At 53.4% G+C, this 23,294-nt stretch overlaps 1 protein-coding gene across 4 annotated transcripts; it reads left to right on the forward strand.

Moving 5' to 3' along the window:
• The first annotated feature begins 6,714 nt into the window (after nt 1-6,714).
• Nucleotides 6,715-20,495, forward strand: LSM4 (LSM4 homolog, U6 small nuclear RNA and mRNA degradation associated). Of its 4 annotated transcripts, none has more exons than XM_027038390.2 (5): nt 6,715-6,830; nt 11,397-11,438; nt 14,695-14,793; nt 17,800-17,983; nt 19,805-20,495. In XM_027038390.2, the coding sequence occupies exons 1-5, from the start codon at nt 6,828-6,830 to the stop codon at nt 19,894-19,896; spliced, it is 420 nt and encodes a 139-aa protein (XP_026894191.1). In that variant the 5' UTR covers nt 6,715-6,827; the 3' UTR covers nt 19,897-20,495. The 4 variants fall into 4 exon arrangements, with proteins under 4 accessions (XP_026894191.1, XP_026894192.1, XP_053075596.1 ...); XM_027038391.2 differs by lacking the exon at nt 6,715-6,830 and adding an exon at nt 6,963-7,140; XM_053219621.1 differs by lacking the exon at nt 6,715-6,830 and adding an exon at nt 9,092-9,276.
• Nucleotides 20,496-23,294: the final 2,799 nt, after the last annotated feature.

Consider the following 23,294-nt stretch of genomic DNA (forward strand, 5'->3'; position numbering starts at 1 on the left):
ATAAGAAATGTCCAGAACAGGCAAGTCCATAGACAACAGAAAGCAAATGAATGGTTGCCAGGGGCTGGGGGAGGGGGGAGAGGGAGTGATTGCTAACAGGGATGGTGTTTCATTTTGGGGTGATGAAATGTTCTGGAAGTAGATAGAGGTGTTGGTTGTACAACATGGTGAATGTATTTAGTGCCAATGAATTGTACACTTTAAAATGGTTTAAGGGGTTTTATGTTATGTGCATTTTATCACAAAGAGAAAGAAAAGATGAGGGGCACCTGGCTGGCTCAGTCAGTAAAGCATGAAACTCTTGATCTCTGGGTGGTAAGTTTGAGCCTCAAGTCCAGTGTAGCCTCTACTTTAAAAATAAACAGGGTCACCTGGGTGGCTCAGTCAGTTAGGCATCTGACTTTGGCTCAGGTCATGATCTCTCGGTTCGTGAGTTCAAGCCCCTCATGGGGCTCTGTGCTGACAGCTCAGAGCCTGGAACCTGCTTCGGACTCTGTGTTTCCCTCTCCCTCTGCCCCTCTCCTGCTCTCACTCTGTCTCTCTCTCTCTCTCTCAAAAAAATAAATAAATAAATAAATAAATATAAATAAATAAATAAATAAAAATAAGTAAACATTAAAGATTTTTGAAATAAAAACAAATTAATAAAATATTTAAAAAGAAGAGGAAAGAAATCCAGCGTAGAAGAATCTATGGAATAAAAAGCAAATGTTCAAGAAAGAAAGAGAAACACAAATGTGTTTGCAAATGCAGAAAATATCTCAGGAGGGAAAAACAAGAAATTGATGCTAGGGCCTCTTGGGGAGAGAACCGGGATGGGGGTGGTGTGTGAAAGTGGGAGTAGAGGGGGAACATCGCCAACAGCTCTTGCACCCCCAACACACATCACCTACAGGTTTCTGCTGTTATCTGAAAGTAGAGTGTTTCTGTGAAACCTTTAGTAAGCAGAAATGGCAAAGAAGCATGTAAATTAATATGGAAAAATTTTTTTAGCATTCCCAGACCCCCCAAATAACCTCTTAGGCTTTTCTGATACCTTAGGACACATCTTGTTTGTGTGTTTGTTTCAATGTGTATTTAAATTTTGAGAGAGAGAAATAGAGATCCTGTGCACAAGGAGGGGAGGGACACTGGAGAGAGAATCCCAAGCAGGCTCCACGCTGTCCGCACGGAGCCCGACGCAGGGCTCGAACCCACAAACTGTGAGATCATGACCTGAGCCGAAGTCGGAGGCTTAACTGTCTGAGCCTCACAGGTGCCCCAGGACGCATCTTGTTAAGGGAATGAATGACTCAGTCGATCGATCGGCCAACCAACCAATCAAAATAAGACACAGACGCTCACAGCCACAGGCGGGTGCTCTGGTGGCTTGACGTTGTGACGCTGAGTGTCGTTGTCGGAGAAGGAGCTTGGGGCTTCCACTGCTGCTGCCCGGGATGCACGCCGCCTCTACAAGGACTCGCTGCGAACAGTCGCTAAACCTTCCCATTTCTTTCGGTTACGGCAAATGGGTACTAAGGAGTAGGTATTTCATAAAAGCAAGTGGCATAACGTGAACTTTTGAAAAGTTGGGGATACCTGTACTCCAAAATAAATCCAACACGGACACATTTCCTTTTTAAAAAATGCCACTAGAGTTTTGGGGTTGTGTGTGTGTGTGTGTGTGTGTGTGTGTGTGTGTGTGTGTGTTTTAATTACACCTAACATAACTTTTACCATTTAAAAAAATTTTTAACATTTATTCACTTTTTGAGAGGCAGAGCGTGAGCAGGGGAGGGACAGAGAGAGAGGGAGACACAGAATCCCAGGAAGGTTCCAGGCCCTGAGCTGTTAGCACAGAGCCCGATGTGGGGCTCGAGCTCACGAACCGTGAGATCACGACCTGAGTCGAAGTTGGATGCTTAACTGACTGAGCCACCCTGGCGCCCCTAAATTTTGCCATTTTTAAGCGTACAGTTCAGTAGTGTTAAAAGTACGTTCAGGGGCGCCAGGGTGGCTCAGTCGGTTAAAAGTTTGACTCTTGAGTTCGGCTCAGGTCATGATCTCACGCGCAGTTTGTGGATTCGAGACCCTCCTTGGGCTCTGCGCTGACAGAGCAGAGCCTGCTTGGGATTCTCTCTCTCTCCCTCTTTCTCTGACTCTCCCCGCCCCCCAAAAAATAAATAATCATTAAAAAAAAGAAAAAATTAAAAAGTACATTCACACTTTCTTGCGAGTGGTCCTTAGAACACTTTTTATCTTGTAAAACTGAAATTCTGTCCCTATGAAACACTAACTCCCCATCCTCCTCCCCCAGCCCCTGGCACTCACCATTCTACTTTCTGTCTCTATGAATATGACTGCTTTAGGGACCTCATATAAATACAATCATACAGCCTTTGTCTTTTTGTGACTGGCTTATTTCAGTTAGCACAGTGTCCTCAAAGTTCCTCCGTGACCGTGGCGTGTGTCAGACTTCCTTCCTGTTTAAGGCTGATAATACCCCATTGTATGAATACGCTACATTTTGTTTCTCCATTCATCCCTTCGTGAACACTTGGGCTGCTCCCACCTTTTGGCCGTCACGAAGACAGCAGCTATGAACACGGGTATACACGTATCTCTTCGACAGACTGCTTTCGAGGCTTTTGGTCACTCAGCTTCTATAACTTCTCTTTTTGAAGCAGCTGAAGACTAATATAAAGTTGCAAAAATAGCATTTCCATGGACCCTTCACTCAGCTTGACCCAGTAAAATGGTCCATCTTACTAAACTATTGCCAAACCAGAAATTGACATCGATACGATGTAATGGACTCAGTACCGCGCCTAATTTCTCAGAGTTGTTGAAAAACCAACTTTCATTTGTAAAGAATTGTTTCCATGCATTAGCGTGGATGACAATGTGGTCACACAGAATAAGGGGGAATCCTTTTTTTTTTTTTTTTCCTTAATAGAACGGGATATGTGTCTTTCCTTGTTGTTCATGACCTGAGCAGTCTTGAGGAAGACTGGCCCGTGTCCTGTGGGGTACCCTCCATCTGGGTCTGTTTGATGTTCTTGTTGTGATTAGAACGGGGCTGTGGGTGTTTGGGGGAGACCGGAGAGGGGAGACACCCCTTTCGTCTCATCGTAGCAGGGATCCCTAACATCCACACAATTTCTCATAGTGGTGTCATCTGGGTCTCCTGTGGCTGTCATAACAAATGACCACAAATTTGGTGGCTTAAAACAACGCAAATCTCTTCCCTCAAGGTTCAGGAGGCCAGAAGCACAAAATCAAGGTGTCCCTAGGGCCATCTTCCCTCTGGAGACTCTAAGGGAAGATCCTTCATTGGATCTTCCAGCTCCTGGGGATTCCTCGACTTATGGTTGCATCACCCCAAACTCTGCCTCTGTTTTCTCTGTGTCTCAAATCTCCCTCTGCCTTTCTCTTAGAAGGACATCAGTCATTGGGTGTTGGCTCCACCCTAAACCCCTGACAATCTCATCTCAATACCCTTAACTTGATTAAATGTGGGAAGCGTCTTTTTCCAAATAAGGTCACATTCCCAGGTTCTGGAGTCAGGACTTGGACGTGTCTTTAGGGGCCTGCCATTCACCCCACTGTGTGTGGCAACTGTCACATGTCTCCACCGTCAAGTCACTATTTTCCCCTTTCTCTGCTCTGTTCTTTGAAAGTGAGTCACGGAGCTCAGCCCACCCTTGGTGATGATGGTGAGGTTACATATAATTTGTAATGAATGGAAAATATTCCGTCTAGTGGGTGAACCGTAGTTTATGCAACCAGTCCACTGCTGTTAGACCTTGATGTTCTTTGTGTTATTTTACAATTGGCAACGTTGCTGCAAGGCCTTGGCATAGAGTGGTTCCCTTCCTTTGCAAGATCTCCTTGGTATAAAATTTCGGAAATGGCTTACTGAAGGACGCGACACGTCTGTGGATTTTGAGACCTAATTGGCCAACAATGCCAATGTTTTCCCCACTCGAAAGGAAATATATGTGTACAAGTTTCACCACCACTTTGACAGCATCCCCTTTTTTAGTGTAGGGTAGAGTGTTTTTGTTAATTTGACAGGTACCTTGACCTTTACTCTTTAGGTTTCTGCTGTCAGAAACACAACTTATATTTATTTTATTTTTATTTGCGGGGTGGGGTGCAGAGGGGGAGAGAGAGAGAGAGAGAGAGAGAGAGAGAGAGAGAGAGACGATCCCAAGCAGGCTCCACACTCAGCACAGAGCCCAACTTGGGGCTAGATCCCCACCCTGGGATCATGACCTGAGCTGAAATCAAGAGTCCACCACTCAACAAAGACACCCAGGCGCCCCCAGAAACACAATTTAAAGTAGACTGGAAAAAAAAATAGCATTATTGGTTCAAGGGATAAGGAAAGAGGAGGATTTATGAAGCATCAGGTACAGCTGGATCCAGGATTAAATACGGCCAAGATTCTGAAGTCGAGATGGGGAGGTCTGTACTTGACTCCCGCTCCAGTTCTGCCGGTTCAGAACCATCCCAGGGGTGCCTTCTGATTCGTTGAGCCTGGGTCACGTGTCCTTGATGAACAGCAGGAATTTGGCTGACAGCGGTAAACAGGGGCCTACAAGTCAGAGTTGAGAAGGCTTAAGTGGGCAAGCAAGCAATGACAATGTGACACAGACCAGGTAGTGATTCAGTGCCAGCTACTGAAGTTCAAAGTGTAAGAGAAGGGACGATTAGATTTGGGGGGCTATCACGGAAATGTTCGCAGAGCACCTATACATTAGTGTACCTTATGTCAACTGCAGGGGACCGAGTCCAAACTCCAAGAGAATTAAGCAATAAAGGACAACATTCTGGGCTCAGTGGAAAGTCACACTTCATGGCTTCAGGTACAGCTGGATCCAGGGGCTCACACCATGCCTCCTTCCCCACATAGTAGCTCTTGTGGAGGTTGGATTCACCATGCAGAGAAAGCATCGTCCAGAAAACCAATCCTAGTCTTAAACTATGTCACTTTCAACAACCTCCATGGAAAGCTCTCTTGGCCAGCCTCAGCGTCCCTCCCAAGGGAGATCCTAATGAACCTTGGCTGGTCACATGCTCCTCCTTTAACCAATCATGATGGGCCAGGGGGATGGAGCCTTCTATTCTGACTGGCCATCCCTATGTTAAAAGGGCCGACAACAACTGCAGTGACTGCAGTCTGCCACACGGGGTCACCCAAGCAGAGTTTTCAAGGATGAACAGGCGTTTGCCAGTTGGGCCAAAGAAGAAACTGCCAAGTACAGAAGTCGAGGAAAATCAGAAAGGAGTGTACCAGCCTGTGATTTTCTTCCTATTTCCACCACCATGCTGATGCCGAGACAGTTCATGGTACCGCAGTTTCTGTTGTTTACCTTAATCGGCCTTTTTAACATTGGCAAACAAGGCTTGGCTTGTCATTCTAATCCCTCTAACCCAGTGGCGTATCACTATTAGTCACCTACCAGTGTCCTGCACACAACCCAGACCCCACCAGCACCCAGGCCTAAGCCAATGCTAGATAAGGCTTGAATATATACCCCAGCTGCCCTGACCCTAGGTGGAATCACTATTAAGACACCAGCTTTTATGCTGTCTCCGTGAGGTCTCCAGCTGGACTGACCCCCAGTTGCTAGACTACTGCATTGACTACTCATTGGTGCCCCCTGCAAGGATCCTACCCTCCCTTTCTCAGCCTCCACCTCCAATAGGGGTTTCCTGGGGTCACCCTGTTGATAGGCTATGTGCCCTGGAGTCTTCAAGGTTGGTTTCCGGGGGTGGAAGGACCCCAAGCTAAGGCTTGAAGGACAACTGTTGATTCAGCGCTCCCAGGTGCCTGGCACTTTATGTGGCTTCCATATTTTTTCAAGCCACACAGTAACCCTGGTTGGTAGAGAGGATTATTTCGGTTTTTAAGGAGGAGGGGAAAGGGAATAACATGCCTGACTCAGCTCATTTATAGCAGTGCTGGGCACCCAGATCTCCCTCCCTCACCAGGTCCTAGAGGGGAGATTTTAGTGGGAGGTGGCTAGGCCTATGTGTTCCCATCTTTTTCTGCTCAGGTCTCTGAGGCCTGATGCAGGGGAATTTTTATTGAGAACGTGATCATCAAGGCCTCCTCAAGCAGGCTCCAGGAAATATAGGGCCTTCTGAGCTGGAAGAACTTGGCCCTGGTCTTGATAAAAAAGGCTCTCATGCCAATGCTGACACTCAGGACACCTGGAAAAGAGTAGTCACTGGAGGAAGGCACCTACTGCTCACTTAGAAGCTTGAAGGTCAAAGCAGAGGAAGGAACCCTTGATGGTCACCCAACTGAGGCTCAGAGAGGCACAGTCGGGATTCCAACCTACCAAAAGACGTGCCTGGGGCGAGGCTCAACTAAAATAACTAAAATCTGAAGTGTAGGAGCCCTAAGGGAGGCATTAGACACAACCCAATAACCACGAAGCCTCAATTTCTTCCTTTGCAAATTGTGGCAATATCCGGCTTTGCCCACAGCGCGGAGCCCAGGAGAGCAACGAGAGTTTCACCTGCGCATGCGCCTTTACCCACAAGGCCACTGGCGCTGGCGCGCGTGGCTCCGCCCCTTTTTCAGCACTCACGTCGACACTTTACGGCCCTTTCTCGTATTCCTCCAGCGAGAACACAGCCAACCTTGTCCCTCTTGTCTAGCCGACCCCTCCCTACTCCACGTTGATTGGTTGCTCTTCCCTCGAGCCCCGCGCTGACTGGCTCACGTCGCTGCCACTTCATTTCAGCTTAGTGGCGCGCGGCAGGGCGGCTACCGGCAGGAGCGTGAGCGGCGGCGGCGGAAGTGGTCGGCTCGCCGGCTCCCCGCCGACACCATGGTGAGGGCTGCGCGGCTGCGAGGTCTCCCCGGGAGGCGGGGGACGCGGCCGCCGAGCGCCTTCGGGGCGGGCGCTGAGGCAGGGGCGACGCGGAGCTAGCGTGCAGCCAGGGCCTCGATTCTGCCCCCCGGCCGCAGACGAGGGCAGGGAGGTCTCCCAGGGCACCCAGCGCGTCGCTCTCAGGGAATTTAGAATTGGACGAACGTGTACTCATAATACGTCTGCCTAGCTGCAGTCTTCCCACCTTGCAGATGGGGAAACCGAGGCCTGAGAGAGGGGACCCGGCAAAGGGTCCGGTGAACGCCTTAGAGTGAGTTCGGGCAGGGAGTGGCTCCAAGTGCATCCGACCTAATCTAACTTCATACATTGGAAAGGTGGAGCGACAGGGGGCCGATCTGAGTTCTCAAATTAAGCCAGTTCTGAGACTTTCAAGACCTGCAAGGTTCTTAGAATGTTAGCACAAGTCTTCTGTGCCACTCGTTTTCAGGCTGAAAAAAACGCCCATAGAGGAGATTTGCCTTCTCCCTGGATCACACAGGGTGTCGTTTCTGGAGAAAGGGCATTTTGAACCACGAGTGGAATCACTGCACCCTCCCAGTTCACTGAAGGAGAAACTGAGGCCCTGACCGGAAACCTCTCCAGAACCATGCTGCTCTCGCGTCTGGAAGTTCTGGACTTAGGCCAGAGAGTGCCTGTGCCTTCAGTGTATAGACAGGGAGGTGCGCCTGGCTGGCTCAGTTGGTAGAGCATGCGACTCTTGATACTGGGTGTGAGTTCAGGCCCCGCGTTGGGCATAAAGCTTACTTTAAAAAAAAAAAAAAATGGTAGGGGTACTTGAGTGGCTCAGTCTGTTGAGCGTCCAGCTTTTGATTTTGGCTCAGGTCATGACCCCAGGGTCATGGGATGGAGCCCCGTAGCTGAGGATGGAGCCTGCTTTGGATTCGCTCCCTCTGCCCCTCTTTTTGCGTGCTCTCTCTCTCCTTCTCAAAAAAATAAAAAATTAAAATGTGCGGACAGGGAAGCAGGACCACACAGAAATTCAGAGCCAGGCCTCCTAAGGAGAGTGCCTAGCCCATCAGCACCAGTCACCCTGAGGGTTAGGGGAGGCTTGCACTAAATACTGCTGGCTGTTGCAGGAATTGAGAGAAGGGAGTGTGTTCCTCTCTGCCGGAGAGCAGAATTGACCTGAGGGCATGGGCGGAACCGGAAGTTTCCTTCCTCGTTAAGCTCCCTGGAGGCAGGATCTTTGACTTTTATCCCTGATAAGTTGTTGCCTGAGCCTAGAACAGTGCTTGTGGAAAGACTTATTTTTTCAGCCTGAAGAATGTTCACGAAGGGACAAGGCATGACACACTGCCAGTTCCCTGTGGTCATGGTGGGGCCGAAAGCAGGAGGTCTGGAGGGTGGATCCATGACAGCTTCCTGAATTGGGAGCCTCAGGAAGCTGTCAGGTCTAGCTTTAGATTGGTTTAGACCTGAGAACCAGATCCCAGACATTCTGAAAAAGCCTAGAAGAAGGGAGGCTCTTTTCTGAACTTTTGACTTTCCCAACTCCAGATGGCCTTGTCTCCCCCAATGGTGTCCTGCCCTGTGCCATCTGCCTGGTCACCTTCAAGAACTTCTTCCCCACCGAGTCTTTTAAGTTCTCAGGGATCTTCCCCTTCCTCTAGCCTCTGTCTCCGGCTCAGTTTAGGGATAAAGATCTGGAAGATGGCAAGATGTGGACCCTGCTCCCGGCCATTGCAGCCTTGGGGGGACTGTTCCGATGCCACCCCTCCCCATCTGAGCCTCGCCTTTTCTTATCTGTGGGGTGGGGCAGTTATTCCACCCACACCGCTTGCCTCCCTGGATGATGTGTGCATTTTCTTGTGTATTTGTTCAGCAAATATTTACTGAGTCCCTCTCAAGTGCCTGGCTCCAAGCTCGGCACTGGACAAAGTCCACACCCTCTGAGTTTTCCCGTCTAGCCGGGGAGACATAATAAACAAGATAATTAGAGACTGGCTCTGTCCTATAATGGAAGCAGCAGTGGGTGGCCCAGGTGGAAATCTCAATCCCTAGACGAGGTTATTATGAGGGCTTGGCCAAGAGCCTTAAGAAGTGATATGGGAGCAGCTACCAGCCTGGGGAAGGACAGCTCAGGCAGAGGGAACCTGGGGAACAAAAGTCGTTCAGCACAAATGGGTGTGGCTTGTGAGAAACCGAATGGTCCAGTTTGGCTGGAGCTGGCTTGGCCTTGTGACCTGCCTGGGGCCTGGATGTGCAGGGGAGTGTTGGGAGCAGGTTTGGGTGCCTTCTGTGTCTCAGACGCCTTCTCAGCTGCTTTGTGAATAGGGCACTGCCAGTGACAGCCGAGGAAGCCGTGGCTTCTCTAGGGCTGTGGTGCCAGTAGCCGGGACAGGGGAAAGGCCAGCGCCGGCAGAGAAGCCTATGCCTGGGTAGCTCAGTTAAGTGTCAGGCTCTTGATTTCGGCTCAGGTCCTGATCTCACAGTTCCATGAGTTTGAGCGCTGTGCTGATTGGGATTCTCTCTCCTTTCTGTCTGCCCCTCCCCCGCTCACGCTCTCCCTCCCACTCCCTCTCTCTCAAAAATAAATAAATAAACTTAAAAAAAAAAAAAAAAGCGGGGCACCTGGGTGGCTCAGTCAGTTGAGCTCAGCTCAGGTCAGGATCTCACGGTTCGTGAGTTCCAGCCCCACATCTGGCTCGCTGCTGTCAGCCTGTCAGTGCAGAGGCTGCTTCAGACCCTCTGTCCCCCTCCCTCTGACCCTCCCTGGCTTGTGCTTTCCCCAAAATAAAACAAATTAAAAAGAAGCTGCGTATGCCGTAGGAGGACCCCTGTGGGTCCCCTGCTGACGGACATCAGCTTGCTTTCATGGGCTTTACCAGGATCTTGCTGTGTGTCCCTGGAAGGTCCCTCCTGCTCTGGCCGCTGGTCCCTCATCTAGAGGGGCCTTGGCTGCACTTCTGTCTGCCTTTCAGTGCTGACGCCATCTTCTATGCCTTCCAGGGCCACCCTGGTCCACGTTCCCATTTTGGACACAAGATAACAGGCTTGCCCAGGAAAGCCTGGGGCTTCTCCACTGTAAAAGGCGACCGAGGCTCGCGGCCCCCACGTGGGAGTCGGAGCCTCCTGTTTTTCCATGGCTCTCTGCACCTGGGCACCATCGCACAGATGAGGGCACAGGAGCTGTATAGGTTGTCTCTTTGGGGCCCCAGCCTGCTTGCCCCCCCTCCTCTCAGCAGCCACCTCTTCTCCACGTGGCCCCTTCTTCTCTTGCCCTTCCAGGAAGCCAATACAGGAAGTGGGCTTGGGCCCGGCTTCCTGCTGGCGCTGGACCTCCCCTGGGCAGCCCTTCATAGAGAAGGTCTATGGGATGTGGGAATCCCCGCTCAAGTCTTTCCACTGGGGCCCCCCTGTGGGGGTTGAGGGCCATTTCTGGCCTCCTGTCGCCACCACCTGGAGAAGCAGCTGCCCTGCGTTGGGAGGGTGAGGGCAGGCTGAGACTCCCCTGCAGAGAGCTTCTGGGGGGCAGGGTGACTTCGGATTCCAGAACTGCCAGGGCAGGGTACAGTGAAGCTCCCGTCCCCCGCGCTGAGGCAGTGTCTCATCCGTGGGACCCTCGGTCCGGAACCTTCATCTGGTCTTGCCAGCTGGCCTGTCATTGAATCCTGGACCCAAGCACTGCCACCTGAGGTCACCCTCCTGGAGACCGAGAGGCAGGCCCTTAGTATGTGGGTCGTGATTTGTGCACCCAAAATGAGAAGAGCAGATTTTTTTTTTAATATCTTGAAAACTTTGTGTGGGTGATATTTCAAAGAGTGCATCTTTTATTTGCCGTCACTTGTAGTAATGACAGATTTTTTTTCTGGAATGTTTCTTCCTCCTACCTGATGGAGTGCTCTCTGAAAACCTAGCTCAGACGTAGCCACCTTCGATCAAGGCTGCTTGGCTGCCCTTTGAGGCGTGGGCTTGGCATGAACTGCCTTCCAGCAAATGGGGTCAAGCCAGGCTGTATCTCTTACTAGCTCTATAGTGCCCAGCAAGGTCCTCAGTCTCTAAGCCTCAGTATCCCCATCTGTAGAGTGGGTGTGACAATAACCTCACTGAGGATGAAGTTGAAGGAGCTGCATGTATTCACATGGATGCATCTCAGAGACAGTAGTTGAGTAAAAAACGCAACCAGCGGTAGGAACTGTGTGCTGTGATGCTACTGATAAGCACGGAGGGCTAAGCCCTTTCCTGTCGAGGGTGTAAATATATGCAACGTGAGTTGTAAAGAAATGCCCTTGGTCAGCCCCAAGACCAGGTGACTGCTGCCTCTGATCTTGGGCAGGAGGGAAGTGTTCGAGATTTTACCACACCGGGAGGCAGCGTGTGTCCTGGGGTTGGGCAGAGTTGGGAGCACGTGTCTTCTATCGGGGGGTGAGGGATGCATGCTCCCGCACCCCCAGTGCTGTGATGAGCTGGCAGATTTGTGGGACTGGAGTCCCAGCCGTGCCCAGAGGCCAAGGCTCCTTGGTGCTGATCAGACAGACAAGTCACGTGCCTTTGTTTGCCTTACAGCTTCCCTTGTCACTGCTGAAGACTGCTCAGAATCATCCCATGGTGAGTCCATGTGGGTCGGGGGCAAGGAGTTTCAGCGGGGGCCAGCCTCAGAATGGGGGTGGGGATACTGGGCAAAGGGTGAGGCAGACCTGCCCTCCTAACCCTCTTCTGCCTGTGTCAGGACCTGGGTTAGTTCTGCTGCTTATAAAAGTAATACATGCTTATTAAAATGTCGAACACTGGGCCACTTGTGTGGCTCAGGCAGTTCAGCATCCAACTGTTGATTTTGACTCAGGTCATGATCTCGTAGTTCATGGGATCGAGCCCTGTGTTGGGCTCTGTGCTGACGATGCAGAGCCTGCGTGGGATTCTCTCTCTCTCTTGCTCTCAAAGATAAATAAACGTTTAAAAACTTAGGGGGAAAAAATGTCAAACACCATGGGGCACCTGAGTGGTTCAGTGGGTTAAGTGTCCGACTCTTGATTTCGGCTCAAGTCACGATCTCAAGTTTTGTGGAATCAGGCCCCAGGTCAGGTTCTGCGCTGAGTACGGACCCTGCTTGGATTCTGTCCCTCTCTTTCTGCCCCTCTTCTGCCCCCTACACTTACACACACACATGCTCTCTCTCTCTCTCTCAAAATAAATAAACTTTTTTTAAAAATGTCAAACACTAGAGATACATAGAAACTAGAAGCTCCAGGGGCACCTGGGTAACTCAATCAGTTAAGCATTCGGCTTCAGCTCAGGTCATGATCTCATGGCCCTTGAGTTTGAGCCCACATTGGGCTCCATGCTGACAGCTCAGAGCCTGGAGCCTGCTTCAGATTCTTGTGTCTCTCTCTCTCTTGGCCCCTCCCCTGCTCATGCTCTGTCTCTCTCTCCTTCAAAACCAAGTGAACATTAAAAAAAAACCTAGAAGCTTCTCTTCATTAACCTTCCCAGCAAATTAACTATATCTTTGATATATGCACATCTACACTTTTTTTTTTTTTTTTAAGTAGACTCCTGGCCCAACTGGGGCTCAAACTCACAAACCCAAGGTCAAGAGTCACATGCTACACCTACTGAACCAGCCAGGTGCCCTGCACATCCAGACTTTTAACATACGTGTATAAACATGAATGTACTTTTTAAAAATATACATGGGATCACATAACACGTGTTTTTTCCCTAAATGACTTTTGCCTATAATCATACAGTGTGTGATATACGTCAATATATTCTGTTCTCTTTTTTACTGAAATATAATTCATAGACAGTTCAATCTTTTTTTTTTTTTTATGTTTATTTACTTTTGAGAGAGAGAGTGTCTGTGTGCATGCACAAGCAAGCAAGTAAGGGTCAGAGAGAGGGAGACAGAAGATCCAAAACAGATTCTGCACTGACAGCAGAGAGCCTGATGTGAGGCTGGAACCCATGAACTGTGAGATCATGACTCGAGCCGAAACCGGCAGCTTAACTGACTGAGCCACCCAGGCGCCCCGGAACCTTTTCTTTTTTCTTTGAAGTTTTTACTTAATTCATTTATTTATGCAATCTCTACACCCAACAAGGGGCTCAAACTCACAACCCCGAGATTAAGAGTCACATGCTCTTCTGACTGAGCCAGCCAGGTGCCCCTACCATTCAGCCTTTTAACACATACAACTCAGGGGTATTTAGTACATTCACAGTGTTATAAACAACCACCTCTGTGTAGTTTCAGAACAATTTCATCACCCTGGAAGGAAACCCCATCCCTGTTAACAGTGACTCCCCTTCCCCCAGCCCCTGGCAACCACTAACCTGCCTTCTGTCTCTATGGATCTGCCTCTTCTGGACGTTTCCTAGAAATGGGATCATACACTGTGTGGCCTTTTGTGTTTGTTTTCTTTTACTCTGCATGATATTTTTCGAGGTTCCTCCACATTTTAATGTGTATCAGGGCTTCGCTCCTTATGGCCATGTGATACTCCTTTGTGTGGACATACCACAGTTTGTTTATCCATTTGTCTGCTAATGATGGACATGTGGGTGGTTTCTATTTTTTGTCTTTTTGGGATTGTTTTGGCCACAGTGACATTTGTACACTCGTTCTTGCCTGGATGTTTGTTTTTATTTCTCCTGGGCAGGTACCTGAGTTGATTCTTTTTTTTTTTTCCCCCTGAGTTGATTCTTTTTTAAATGTCAGCATATTTTCAGAATGATGTGCTACTACTTGTGTTTTCCCAAAACACATTAAAATAGACGAGTAAGGGGGCGACCGGGTGGCTCAGTCAGTTAAGCGTCCTACTTCAGCTCAGGTTGTGATCTCACGGTTCGTGAGTTCGAGCCCCGCGTCGGGCCCTGTGCTGACAGCTCGGAGCCTGGAGCCTGCTTCGGATTCTGTGTCTTCCTCTCTCTCTCTCTCTCTCTGCCCCTCCCCTGCTCATGCTCTGTCTCTCTCTGTCTCTCAATAATAAATAAATGTTAAAAAAAATAAAATAAAAAACACAAAATAAATAAAATTTAAAAAAAGAAGGCTTTATAAATAAATAAATAAATAAATAAATAAATAAATAAATAAATAAATAAAAAAAACAGGCGAGTAAGTAAGCGTTGGATGGAAAAAGACTTTCCAGACCCCCAAAGCTCACACATGTGCCATCAAAGAACACCTGCCCCTGGCACACCTGCCCGGACCAGCTGAGGTGTGCCTTCCCAGCTGTCATGAATCAGTGGCCACTGTTACCCAAACCTCGCTGGTTCCTTTAAAGAAAGATTTGTAGAGGATTTTTTGTGGGCTTGTTTGGTTTTTGTTTTCTGTTTTTTTGTTTGTTTGCTTTGCACAAAAAAATTGGTTTTGGGGCACCTGTGTGGCTCAGCCAGTTAAGCGTCGGACTTCGGCCCAGGTCATGATCTCACGGTTCGCGGGTTCGAGCCCCGCATCGGGCTCTGTGCTGACGGCTCGGAGCCTGGAGCCTGCTTCGGATTCTGTGTCTCCCTCTCTCTCTCTCTCTGCACCTCCCCAGCTCATGCTTGCACTCTGTCTCTGTCAAAAATAAATAAACTTTAAAAAAAAATTTTTTTTGGTTTCATCATAGAAGTCTACAATGCCCAGCAAAACATACAGAGGATGTAAAACATGTCGCCTGTAAGATGGGCCACTGAGGCCGGGGGTCAGGGGGTGGGGATGTGTGTGTGTGGACCATGTTAGGCACCATGTGCTGTGGCTGCTGGGTCCCAAGAGGTGCTAGGATGTGTCAGAATGAGGCCCGGGCCATAGTCCCGTAGCTCTTAGAAGTAGGGCTGCGCTTCCCTTGGGGCCCATGGCTGACTTGGGGCCGTTTCTTTTCAGCTGGTGGAACTCAAAAATGGAGAGACATACAATGGGCACCTGGTGAGCTGTGATAACTGGATGAACATTAACCTTCGAGAGGTGATCTGCACATCTAGGGTGAGTGCCCAAGTGCCCTGAGTCTGCGCCCACTGCCTGGGGGCCTTCTGGCACAGCTGGTCAGGCAGGGCCAGGCTCGTATAAAATCTGGGGCTTATAGAGCCTCGGCGCCCTCAGGGGAGTGAAGGCCCCTCCCTGCCCTTGTGGGATGACATCTGCCAGGTCATCCCGCCAGGGTAAGGCTATGGAAGAAGTCGGGCTTAGGAAGGGCGGGGCCCGAGTGACTGGTCCAGGCGTGGTGGGGGCAGATGTGCGGGCCTCCAACTCCACCTGGTGCCCCGGACTTTGCACCTATGGGGACGCTGCCCCATCCCCCCACCTCTGGTGCCCATCCTAAACAAGAAGGACTTAGGCCTAGGGGGCACTTCTGGTTACAGATCCCTAGTGTCCAGGTAGGGCGGTGGCCTCCAAGGCAAACCTGACCTTCCTTGTCAGCCTCTGCTGCCTTTGGTCCTGGTTGTGTATATCTCTCGCCAAGCAGGCCAGGGCGATGTGGCCATGGGATATCCAGGCCACCAGGGGGCGAGGGCAGCCCTGTGGCCCCGTGGACTAGGAAACTTGTTTACCTCCCAAGGCCTCAAACCAGGAAGTACAGGGCCAGGAGGACCCCTGGATGGGCCAGGACTGGAGGTCTAGGGTCACAGGCCTCCCCAGCCCTCAGGATGACCCACAGAGCAATGAGAATGATGATAGTGGTGAAGGCAGGGCTCTCTACTGCTAACCTGTGTTGGGGTTTGCCAGGGCTTTCCTTCTGCCTCGATTCCAGTCTCCATCCCCCTTTTGGCAACAGCCCCCTATGTTACAGGGGAGGAAGGTGCAGGGGGACCATCCAGAATGGGGCTGTCTTGAGCCCGTGGGCAGGTGCCCTGAGGCTTGCCATCCCAGAGTACAGCAGAGCACTAGGCAGCCCGTCTTGCCCCTGGGCCGTCCTCCTGGATGGTTCACACCCCAGCAGGCAGAGTGGCAAGTGTGACCATCTCCCCTCACCGGTGTGGCTCTGTGCCCTGCTTCTTGTGATGGTACATTGTGGGAGGTGTCCCGCTAGGAACTTTCTCCGGGTTTCCATGCCGCTCTTCTGGCAGCAGGTGTCTGGGCAGTTCCAGTGCGGCTATAGCAGACGCTGTCACAGTGCATAGCCTAGCACGTGGCCAGTAGGTCTGTGTCCACGGCCGGGGCCTGGAAGCAACCGCCAGTTCTCAGGGCAAGGTCAGCCTTGACCTCCACCGCCAGCAGAGACTGGACCTGTGGGTCCTCCTGGGTCGTCCTCCTTTTGTATCTACTGGTTGGAAAGAGAGGCCGGTGTGAGGTTCAGTGTCCCTTGGGCTCTCCAGCATCCTCATCTGTAAACATGTGGTAGCAGCACCTCCCTTGGGCAGCAGGCAGCATGGGCAGGATACAGACACCCCAGGGGCCAAGAAAGCACTGGAAAGCTAAGGTTGCTTGGAGGGTGGTTTCAGCTCAGGCTGCTCAGCTCTTGCCAGGGAATGCAGAGTAACCTCTGGTTCCTGCAGGGAGTGTGCTGGGCCCAGCCCGTCCTTGGCTAAGGGAAAGCTGAGCCCTGAGCAGCCAGTCCCAGCCCTGAGCTTCCATGGAATCATTCTGTTTCTGTCAGGCTGTACTTTGCATCCCTGCGGACTTGGCCCCTGGCCTACCTTTCCTGGGAGAGGAGTGCCCCGAGACCTCATGGGATTCCTGTGCGGGTTGGGGGCTTGTGCACACTCCTGGGAAGAGTTGGCCCCCAGACATTCCTTTTGGCCCTTAGTTTTCCATTTGTCATGTTGAGTACTTCCACTGGGCCAGACCGGCCTGACCCAGGCACTGCTGGGAAGTGTTATGCATGAGGACTGGGGGTTTCAAGGAGGCTGGGAAGCAAGGCCTGTCGGGGGTCAGAGTTAGCCAGACATGGAAAAGTGGGAACAGCATTTGCAAAGTGCTAGAGGCAAGAAGCCCACTGTGTGTTCCAGAAGTTTCCATCTGGAAGGCACGTCATCGAGAGCTGAGAGAGGGCAGCCAGGGTGGGGCTAGATCTCAGGCCCTTGGGAGCCACACTGAGGAGTTTGGACCTTGTCCTTGGGCCAAGGGGGCCCTGATTGGGTTCTGAGAAGGGAAGTGTCTTGGTCTGATTTCTAGGGATGTGCAGGGAGGAGAGGGCTGCCAAGACTTCTGGCTCAGGGTACCAGGGGTGGGGCTGGAGAACTAATCTGAAGGAAGAGGCCCTGGGCTCCTGCCCAAGGGCAACAGGAGGGGGTGGAGCAAGGCCTTGTGCTGGTCACAGGGTACAGGGCGGGGGGGGGGGGGGGGGGGGGGGGCGGGGGAGGCAGTTGACATCCTAGGACCTGCAGCGTTGGCATTGCTCCGGAGTCTGTGACTTTGCAAGCCTCCTAATCTCTCCAGCCTTAATTAGCTCCTCTGAAAACTGGCATCATTGGTTGCCGCCTCTGGCCAGCCTTGCCACCCCCTCCCGCCCTCTTCACCGGTCACACAGAGTCTCTATCCCACTTACTTGTGTCCCACACCCAGCTCAGAGCCTGTCAGGAGACATGTGGATGAATGAATGAATCAGGGCAGGAGGAGAGGGTTCCAGAAGGTGGGTTCTAGAAGGCTGGGCAGGAGAGTGGAGGGGCTGGGCCATGGCCAGGCTGTGGCAGTGCCTGGTACGTAGGGCCACAGCCTTCTCTGGGCTGTGGGCCGCAGGTAACAAACCCTGTCCCACACTGGAGGACAGGTCGAGAATGAGGAAGCTATCTCATGTGATCCCCTGACTCTTCCTGTATAAAGGGATACCAAGGGTCTGGAGAGATTCCACTGGAAGGCAGCTCCCCCACCCCCACGTCAAGTCCAGGACTGAGAACTACGCAGGGGTGATTGCAGGTGCAGGGAGGCTAGGACTGTGGCCCAGGTAGGAATGGGGACATGAGGGACAGATGTGCCCTGGCCATCTGTACCCCCTCTGCAGGGACTCCCCCCATGCTCCCCAGATCTGAGACTCCCCCTTCTCTCACACAGGATGGGGACAAGTTTTGGCGGATGCCCGAGTGCTACATCCGTGGCAGCACGATCAAGTACCTGCGCATACCTGATGAGATCATCGACATGGTCAAGGAGGAGGTGGTGGCCAAGGGCCGTGGCCGCGGTGGCCTGCAGCAGCAGAAGCAGCAGAAGGGTCGAGGCATGGGGGGTGCTGGGCGAGGTAGGCCTTTCTCTTCCCTCATTCCCCCCGACCCCTCCATCTGGCTAGGCCACGGGGTCTGCCCGGGCCTTGCCGCTGAAGGGTGGCTGCAGCAGCACGTGTCAGCCATCCCGTCCCAGTGTTGACATTCTTGGGTGGTGCCGTCACGGTGCCACAGGCCTGGCTCTGAGCCCCCTACGTAGAGCTGGGGGTCATGACTCACAGGGCTCTCCTGGTGCTGCTGTTTGCTGCCTGCCCCAGCCCCACAGGCCCAACCCAAGGAGCATCATGTAGTCCTGGTGGGTGGTGCTGACCCCCCTCCTCCCCGACCTGGGCCCTTCTGCCCGGCAGCAGTCCTCGGTGCTCCCTTAACTCTGGGTCCAGCTCAGCCGACTGATGCGGTGCCTGTGCTGACCTGGGACTTGAGGAGCCCTCGTCTGATTCCCACCTGCGGGTCCTGGCAGGTGCTCTGGGCATGGCGAGGCACCTCCCCAGCTTCAGGTTCCCCTCTGCAGAGAGTCTGGGGGCCCCTGCCTCACCAGGCTGCTGGTGAGAATCCCAGCTCAGGGCCTGGCGTGAGACCCTTCCCTGCTGTCTCTCCTTTATACAAGGAAAAGTTCATGCCTTTTTGATCGACTCCCCTCACCCTACCCCCAACCCCGGGATTATAAATCTGGCTTAAAATTCAATTTGTTGTGCAGTCAGCTGGGGCCTGAGCCCAGAGGCCATCTGCAGACCCCCCAGCCCCCCACTCACTCCTCTTGTTGAAGGGCCCTGGCTTTGTCTCTTCCATCTGTAGGGGCCTTCTGTGTGCCAGGCCTAGGTCCCCCCACACACACCCCGGGGGCTCACAGGCAGGGCCAGGACGGACAGAGTCAGCCCGGAGCCTCGAGGCTCCCGTGATCATCAGGAGTGAGCCAGAGGGAGGAGGCGGAGAGGGCACTCCAGGTGGAGGGTTACCAAGGCCTGGGGGTGAACTGGGCCTTTTCCATACCTGGGGGCTGGCTCTTCGTGCTGGGGGCCACCACTGGTGAGTGAGCTGCCCAGGGGAGCAGAGACAGAGGGAGGAGTAATTCCTTGGGCCACTCTGAAGAGAGAGGCCATGGGACCCTCGGCGGCAGCTGGAAATCTCACGGTGTGTGACAGAGCTGGTCTTGCCCGTGAGAGGTGAGGAGAGGCAGCTTCTGCGGGCATTGGCGTCAGTCCCTGTAGGGCCCGCTGCGGGTTTGTGGCGGAAGGGGGACTGTGGGCACCTTTCTGTGTCCCCATGCTGCCCTGGTCCTTCCGGGTCCTCCCTGGGTGGGGTTGTGTTCTATCCCTGACTACTCAGCCTCCTACACAGCTCCTACCTCGGGCTCCACATAAAATGTCTTAGAAACACAGCCTCATCACTGGCCAGCGGGGGTTAGAGGGCAGAGAACTCCCTTATCCCCGCCCCCAGGCTGGACACACAGAATCTCCCAACGGTTTCTCTCCTGGGCCAATGGGTGTGGGCGGTGCCGGGAAAGAGAAGCCTGGGTCCTCAGAGCTGGGGGCCTGTGCCCCTCCCCCTGGGCTGAGTGCTGTCCCTGTTCGGGCTCTCGCTCCCCTCCTCCTGGAAGCCATCTGGCTCTGTCCTTTTGATGACTCCCCCCTACCCTGGCCCCAGGCCCTCTCCCAGGAAGCCCGCCCCAAGCCCCAGTGTGACTGGGAGCTGACCTCTGTCCTCCCTGCCATCCCTCGTACCCCTGGGGAGCTGGTCTTGTCCCTTGTCAACACTGAGAACTTTCTGGAGCACCACCCCACATCTCAGCTGGACTTCCAGACCTGGGTCTGCTGCAGCCCCCTCCTCTGTTTTCACAGGTGTGTTTGGTGGCCGGGGCCGAGGTGGGATCCCAGGCACAGGCAGAGGTCAGCCGGAAAAGAAGCCGGGCAGACAGGCGGGCAAACAGTGAGCCGCCCCTCGTCCCCCCGAGACTGAGCTGCCCCTGAGCATCTCTTGCCGCTCCCTGATGCTGCGGTCCTGCTCTCCGATTCGGGAGTGTGTTCAGAGCAAAAAGAAGAGGCAGGTGTTGGGGAAGAGCCCCCGTCCCTCCCCGTCTGTCATTTTGTGATCCTTTTTACGTAAGTCCCCCCCCCCCCACCCCTTTATTTTTTAAAGCCAGCAGTTCTACAGTTGGATATGTTATTTGGTGTTTTTGGTTCTGTGATGCCGCAGCTGACTCGATTCCTGGAAGATTCTGTGTTTAATATGTCTTTAAAGCCCTCGCTCTTGTTTTGAGGGCGGGCGCTTTCCAAACAGGCTTATTTTGCATTTTGAGTTGGATCCTCCTGTGGTGAACAGACCGGAGGTTTTTATTTTAAGCTGTTTGCACTGAGATTGACAGCCTTGGGAGTTTCCTGAAACACGGACCTCAGAACTGCCTTTTGAAAACAAATACGTAGGAACGTATGCCGCCACAGAAGCTGTTCCTGCGACGTTGCTGCGCCCTGCCCCTTTGCCTCCTCTCTCCCTGTTTGTGTTACAAAAATAAAAAACAAATACAACTACCAACTGCAAATTCCTAATTCCTTTTGAGCCATTGGGCACATCTAGAGTGTGGTATCCTCAGGAAATCACAGCCCCATAAAAGAAGTTTCCTTTCGAGGGTTGCTGCCTGTCTCGCCAAGGGGAAGTATTTCAACAGGACACTGGTTCCGTGTCCCATGATGTCCTTTTAAGAAAGAGGTGGCTGTTGTCTGGGCGGTGGGAGTGGCCCTCCAGTACCAGGTCTGCCTGTCATCCCTGGGCCCCTTTGCAGAGAGAGGTGATGCGGGGAAGGGGGGGGGAGGGAAGTCCCAGGGAGGAGCCAGCGTGATGCCCACGCAGCCCATCCTTGCCACCAGTGTCCTGCCCTCCGCCCCTGCTTTGTAAGCACCATTCACACCAGGTTCACTGAGAGAAGCTGTGACGAGCAGCTGCCTCCAGCAACGTGCGAGGAACCTTGTCATGAGGCTCTTATCTCCTCTCCCAAGTTGGGGCACAGACGTGATCTGCCTGGGATGTTGAGCCAGCACTTTTGTAAAATGCTTCTGTGCCATTGTCAGCGGACTGATTTTCCTTGTTGTTACAAGTGAGGGGAACCGCGGGACAGCCTGGTGCTGGGAGGCAAGACGGGGCACCAGCCGCTTCCCACCAGAGCGGGTTCTCATCGTCACGGTGTCGAGACCCGTTCTCAGGGGTGATCAGCATCCAAGGTGCTGCCTGAGACAGAACTCCACTGGTTGGAGCTGCTGAGGGCTAGCCAGGCAGTCTCGCAGGTAGCCACATCTGAGACTCCTCAGCCCCTCTCAAGATGTGCTCTTGCCCTGCCCCAGGCCACCACCGTTGCTTTTCCCTCGGGCGCCCCTCGTGGGACCTGCTGCAGCCCCGAGTATGTGTCGAGTGTCAAAGCAGCACTCTGGCGCGGACGGGGGACAGGGCATGGAGGCAGAGTGGAACCCGGGGGCGCCTGGCAAAGCCCCAGGCCCAAAGAGATCACATCCCTCAGAGACGTGGGCTGCGGGCTGGGGGTGGGGGGTGGGGGCAGGAGCCAGAAGGACCGGTGGGAAGGGAGATGGCCGGGTTCTCAGCTCCCCTCCCCCATGGCCCCGGACTCACAGGCCCATAAAAGCCTGTGGGGCCCCGTCTGGAGAGGCTTTGATGAAAGCTGGGGTCAGGTGTCCAGCAAGGCTGCGAATGGGAAGCCCTTTGGAGTCCCCGCCCCTTCCTGCTTCTTGCAGTTTGGTTTTTCCTCCCCTAACCTAGCCCTGCCCCCGAGAACAACGAGAACGGGAACGCCTTTCACAGTTCAGGGTCTTGGGCCCAGGCTCTCCCTTCCCCCCACCCCCACCACGGCTCTGCACTGGGGCTCAGCGCCTGCACCGGAGCCAGCCTGCGTAATCGCGGCTTCCCGCGTGTGTCGCCAGACATGCCAGCCGGCCCTGACCTTTCCAGCCAGGCAGCCCGGGCTTGCAGCCCAGTCCCCTCCTCGCCCTCCCGTGACGTGAGCCGCCTCATCAGCCCAGTCCGCTTAGGTGCAGTGGGTTTCCGGAAGGTTCTGTCTTTTTGAGCTGGCTGTCGGGACGGCCCCGTTTTTCAAAGCTTCCCGGTTGGTTTCGAGAAACCAGCCTCGGCCCCCTCAACAAGAAGAGAAACCAAAAGAGCCCGTCTAGATCCTAAGCAGTGGGCCTCGATTTTTCCACCCCTCTGATGGTTGTCGGCTGGGACCTGAGCCCTCATCAGCTGACCGGTGCGTGACTCGGGGCAAGTAGGACGCCTTCAACGTAGGTTGTTCCCGGTTCCCAAGAACCAAGGACCTCCTACCCCTGGCGTTTGCTCCAGTTCCCATCTGAGCGGAGGTGTGACTCAGCCTGGAGCCCAAGCCCTGCAGGGCCAGCCTTGACGGCCCTGGCCCCTGCTTGCCTGACTTGGGGCCAAGAGTCCATCTGGGGGACACGGATGCGGCCAGCAACCCGAAGCATCCGTCCCACAAGGCGGCAGCGGGCGGGGGGAAGGGGGGGCATCTCTCTTGCTTCCTGCGCCACCCCTGTCTGCACACACCCCCCCCAACACCTTCTCGGCAGGGCCTCACCTGCTGCTTCAAGAGCAGCTCCGCGGGGAAGCCCTTCCCTGTGCCCGCTGAGTCCACGGGAGCATGATGACAAGTGTCCTCCCCACCCATCCATCTGGACCCTAGGGCCCCCAGCCTGTCCTGGTATCAGCAGTGTGTCTCCAGTGGCTCAGTGAGTGCCCTGGTGTCTTCCACTGTCCCTCTGAGGACACCCGGCCAGTAAGGGGTATAGGAGTGGGGCTGATGTCCGCTCACAGGACTTCTGGGAGAAGCTGCCCGCCTCAGTGGAGCAGGGGCTGGCCTGGAGGTGGAGGAACTGGGGCCACCACCCCGTCCCGGTTGCTGGACACTCAGCATGAATGAGGCAAAGAGCCCTGGCCCGGTGGCCCTTACCTTCCACAGAGTGAGCGAGCAACAAACAAGCCGAATGCATCAGCGTGGAGAAAAAGCAAGCAAGAGTGGGAGAAAGGTGGTCAGGGCAGGCCAGAGGGTGACATTCAAGAAAAGGAGGAAGCCAAGGGAGCGAGCCATCGAGGGGAAGAGCATTTCAGACAAGGGGAAAGGCCTGTGCCAGTGCAAAGACCCTGCACAGAGTGGTGACAAGAACAAAGTGAGTGGGTAGGAAGTGGGGCAGGTGCAGGCCCTGAGCCAGATGGGAGGCACAGAGGGTTCTGGAACAGACCGAGACAAGAGCGGAAGCCAGGAGACTAAGAGGAGGTTGGTGCTGGGGGCTCGGCCCACAGTAGAGGTCACAGACGTGG

This window comes from Acinonyx jubatus, chromosome A2 (assembly GCF_027475565.1).
Source record: "Acinonyx jubatus isolate Ajub_Pintada_27869175 chromosome A2, VMU_Ajub_asm_v1.0, whole genome shotgun sequence".
NCBI classification, from domain to species: Eukaryota; Metazoa; Chordata; class Mammalia; order Carnivora; family Felidae; genus Acinonyx; species Acinonyx jubatus.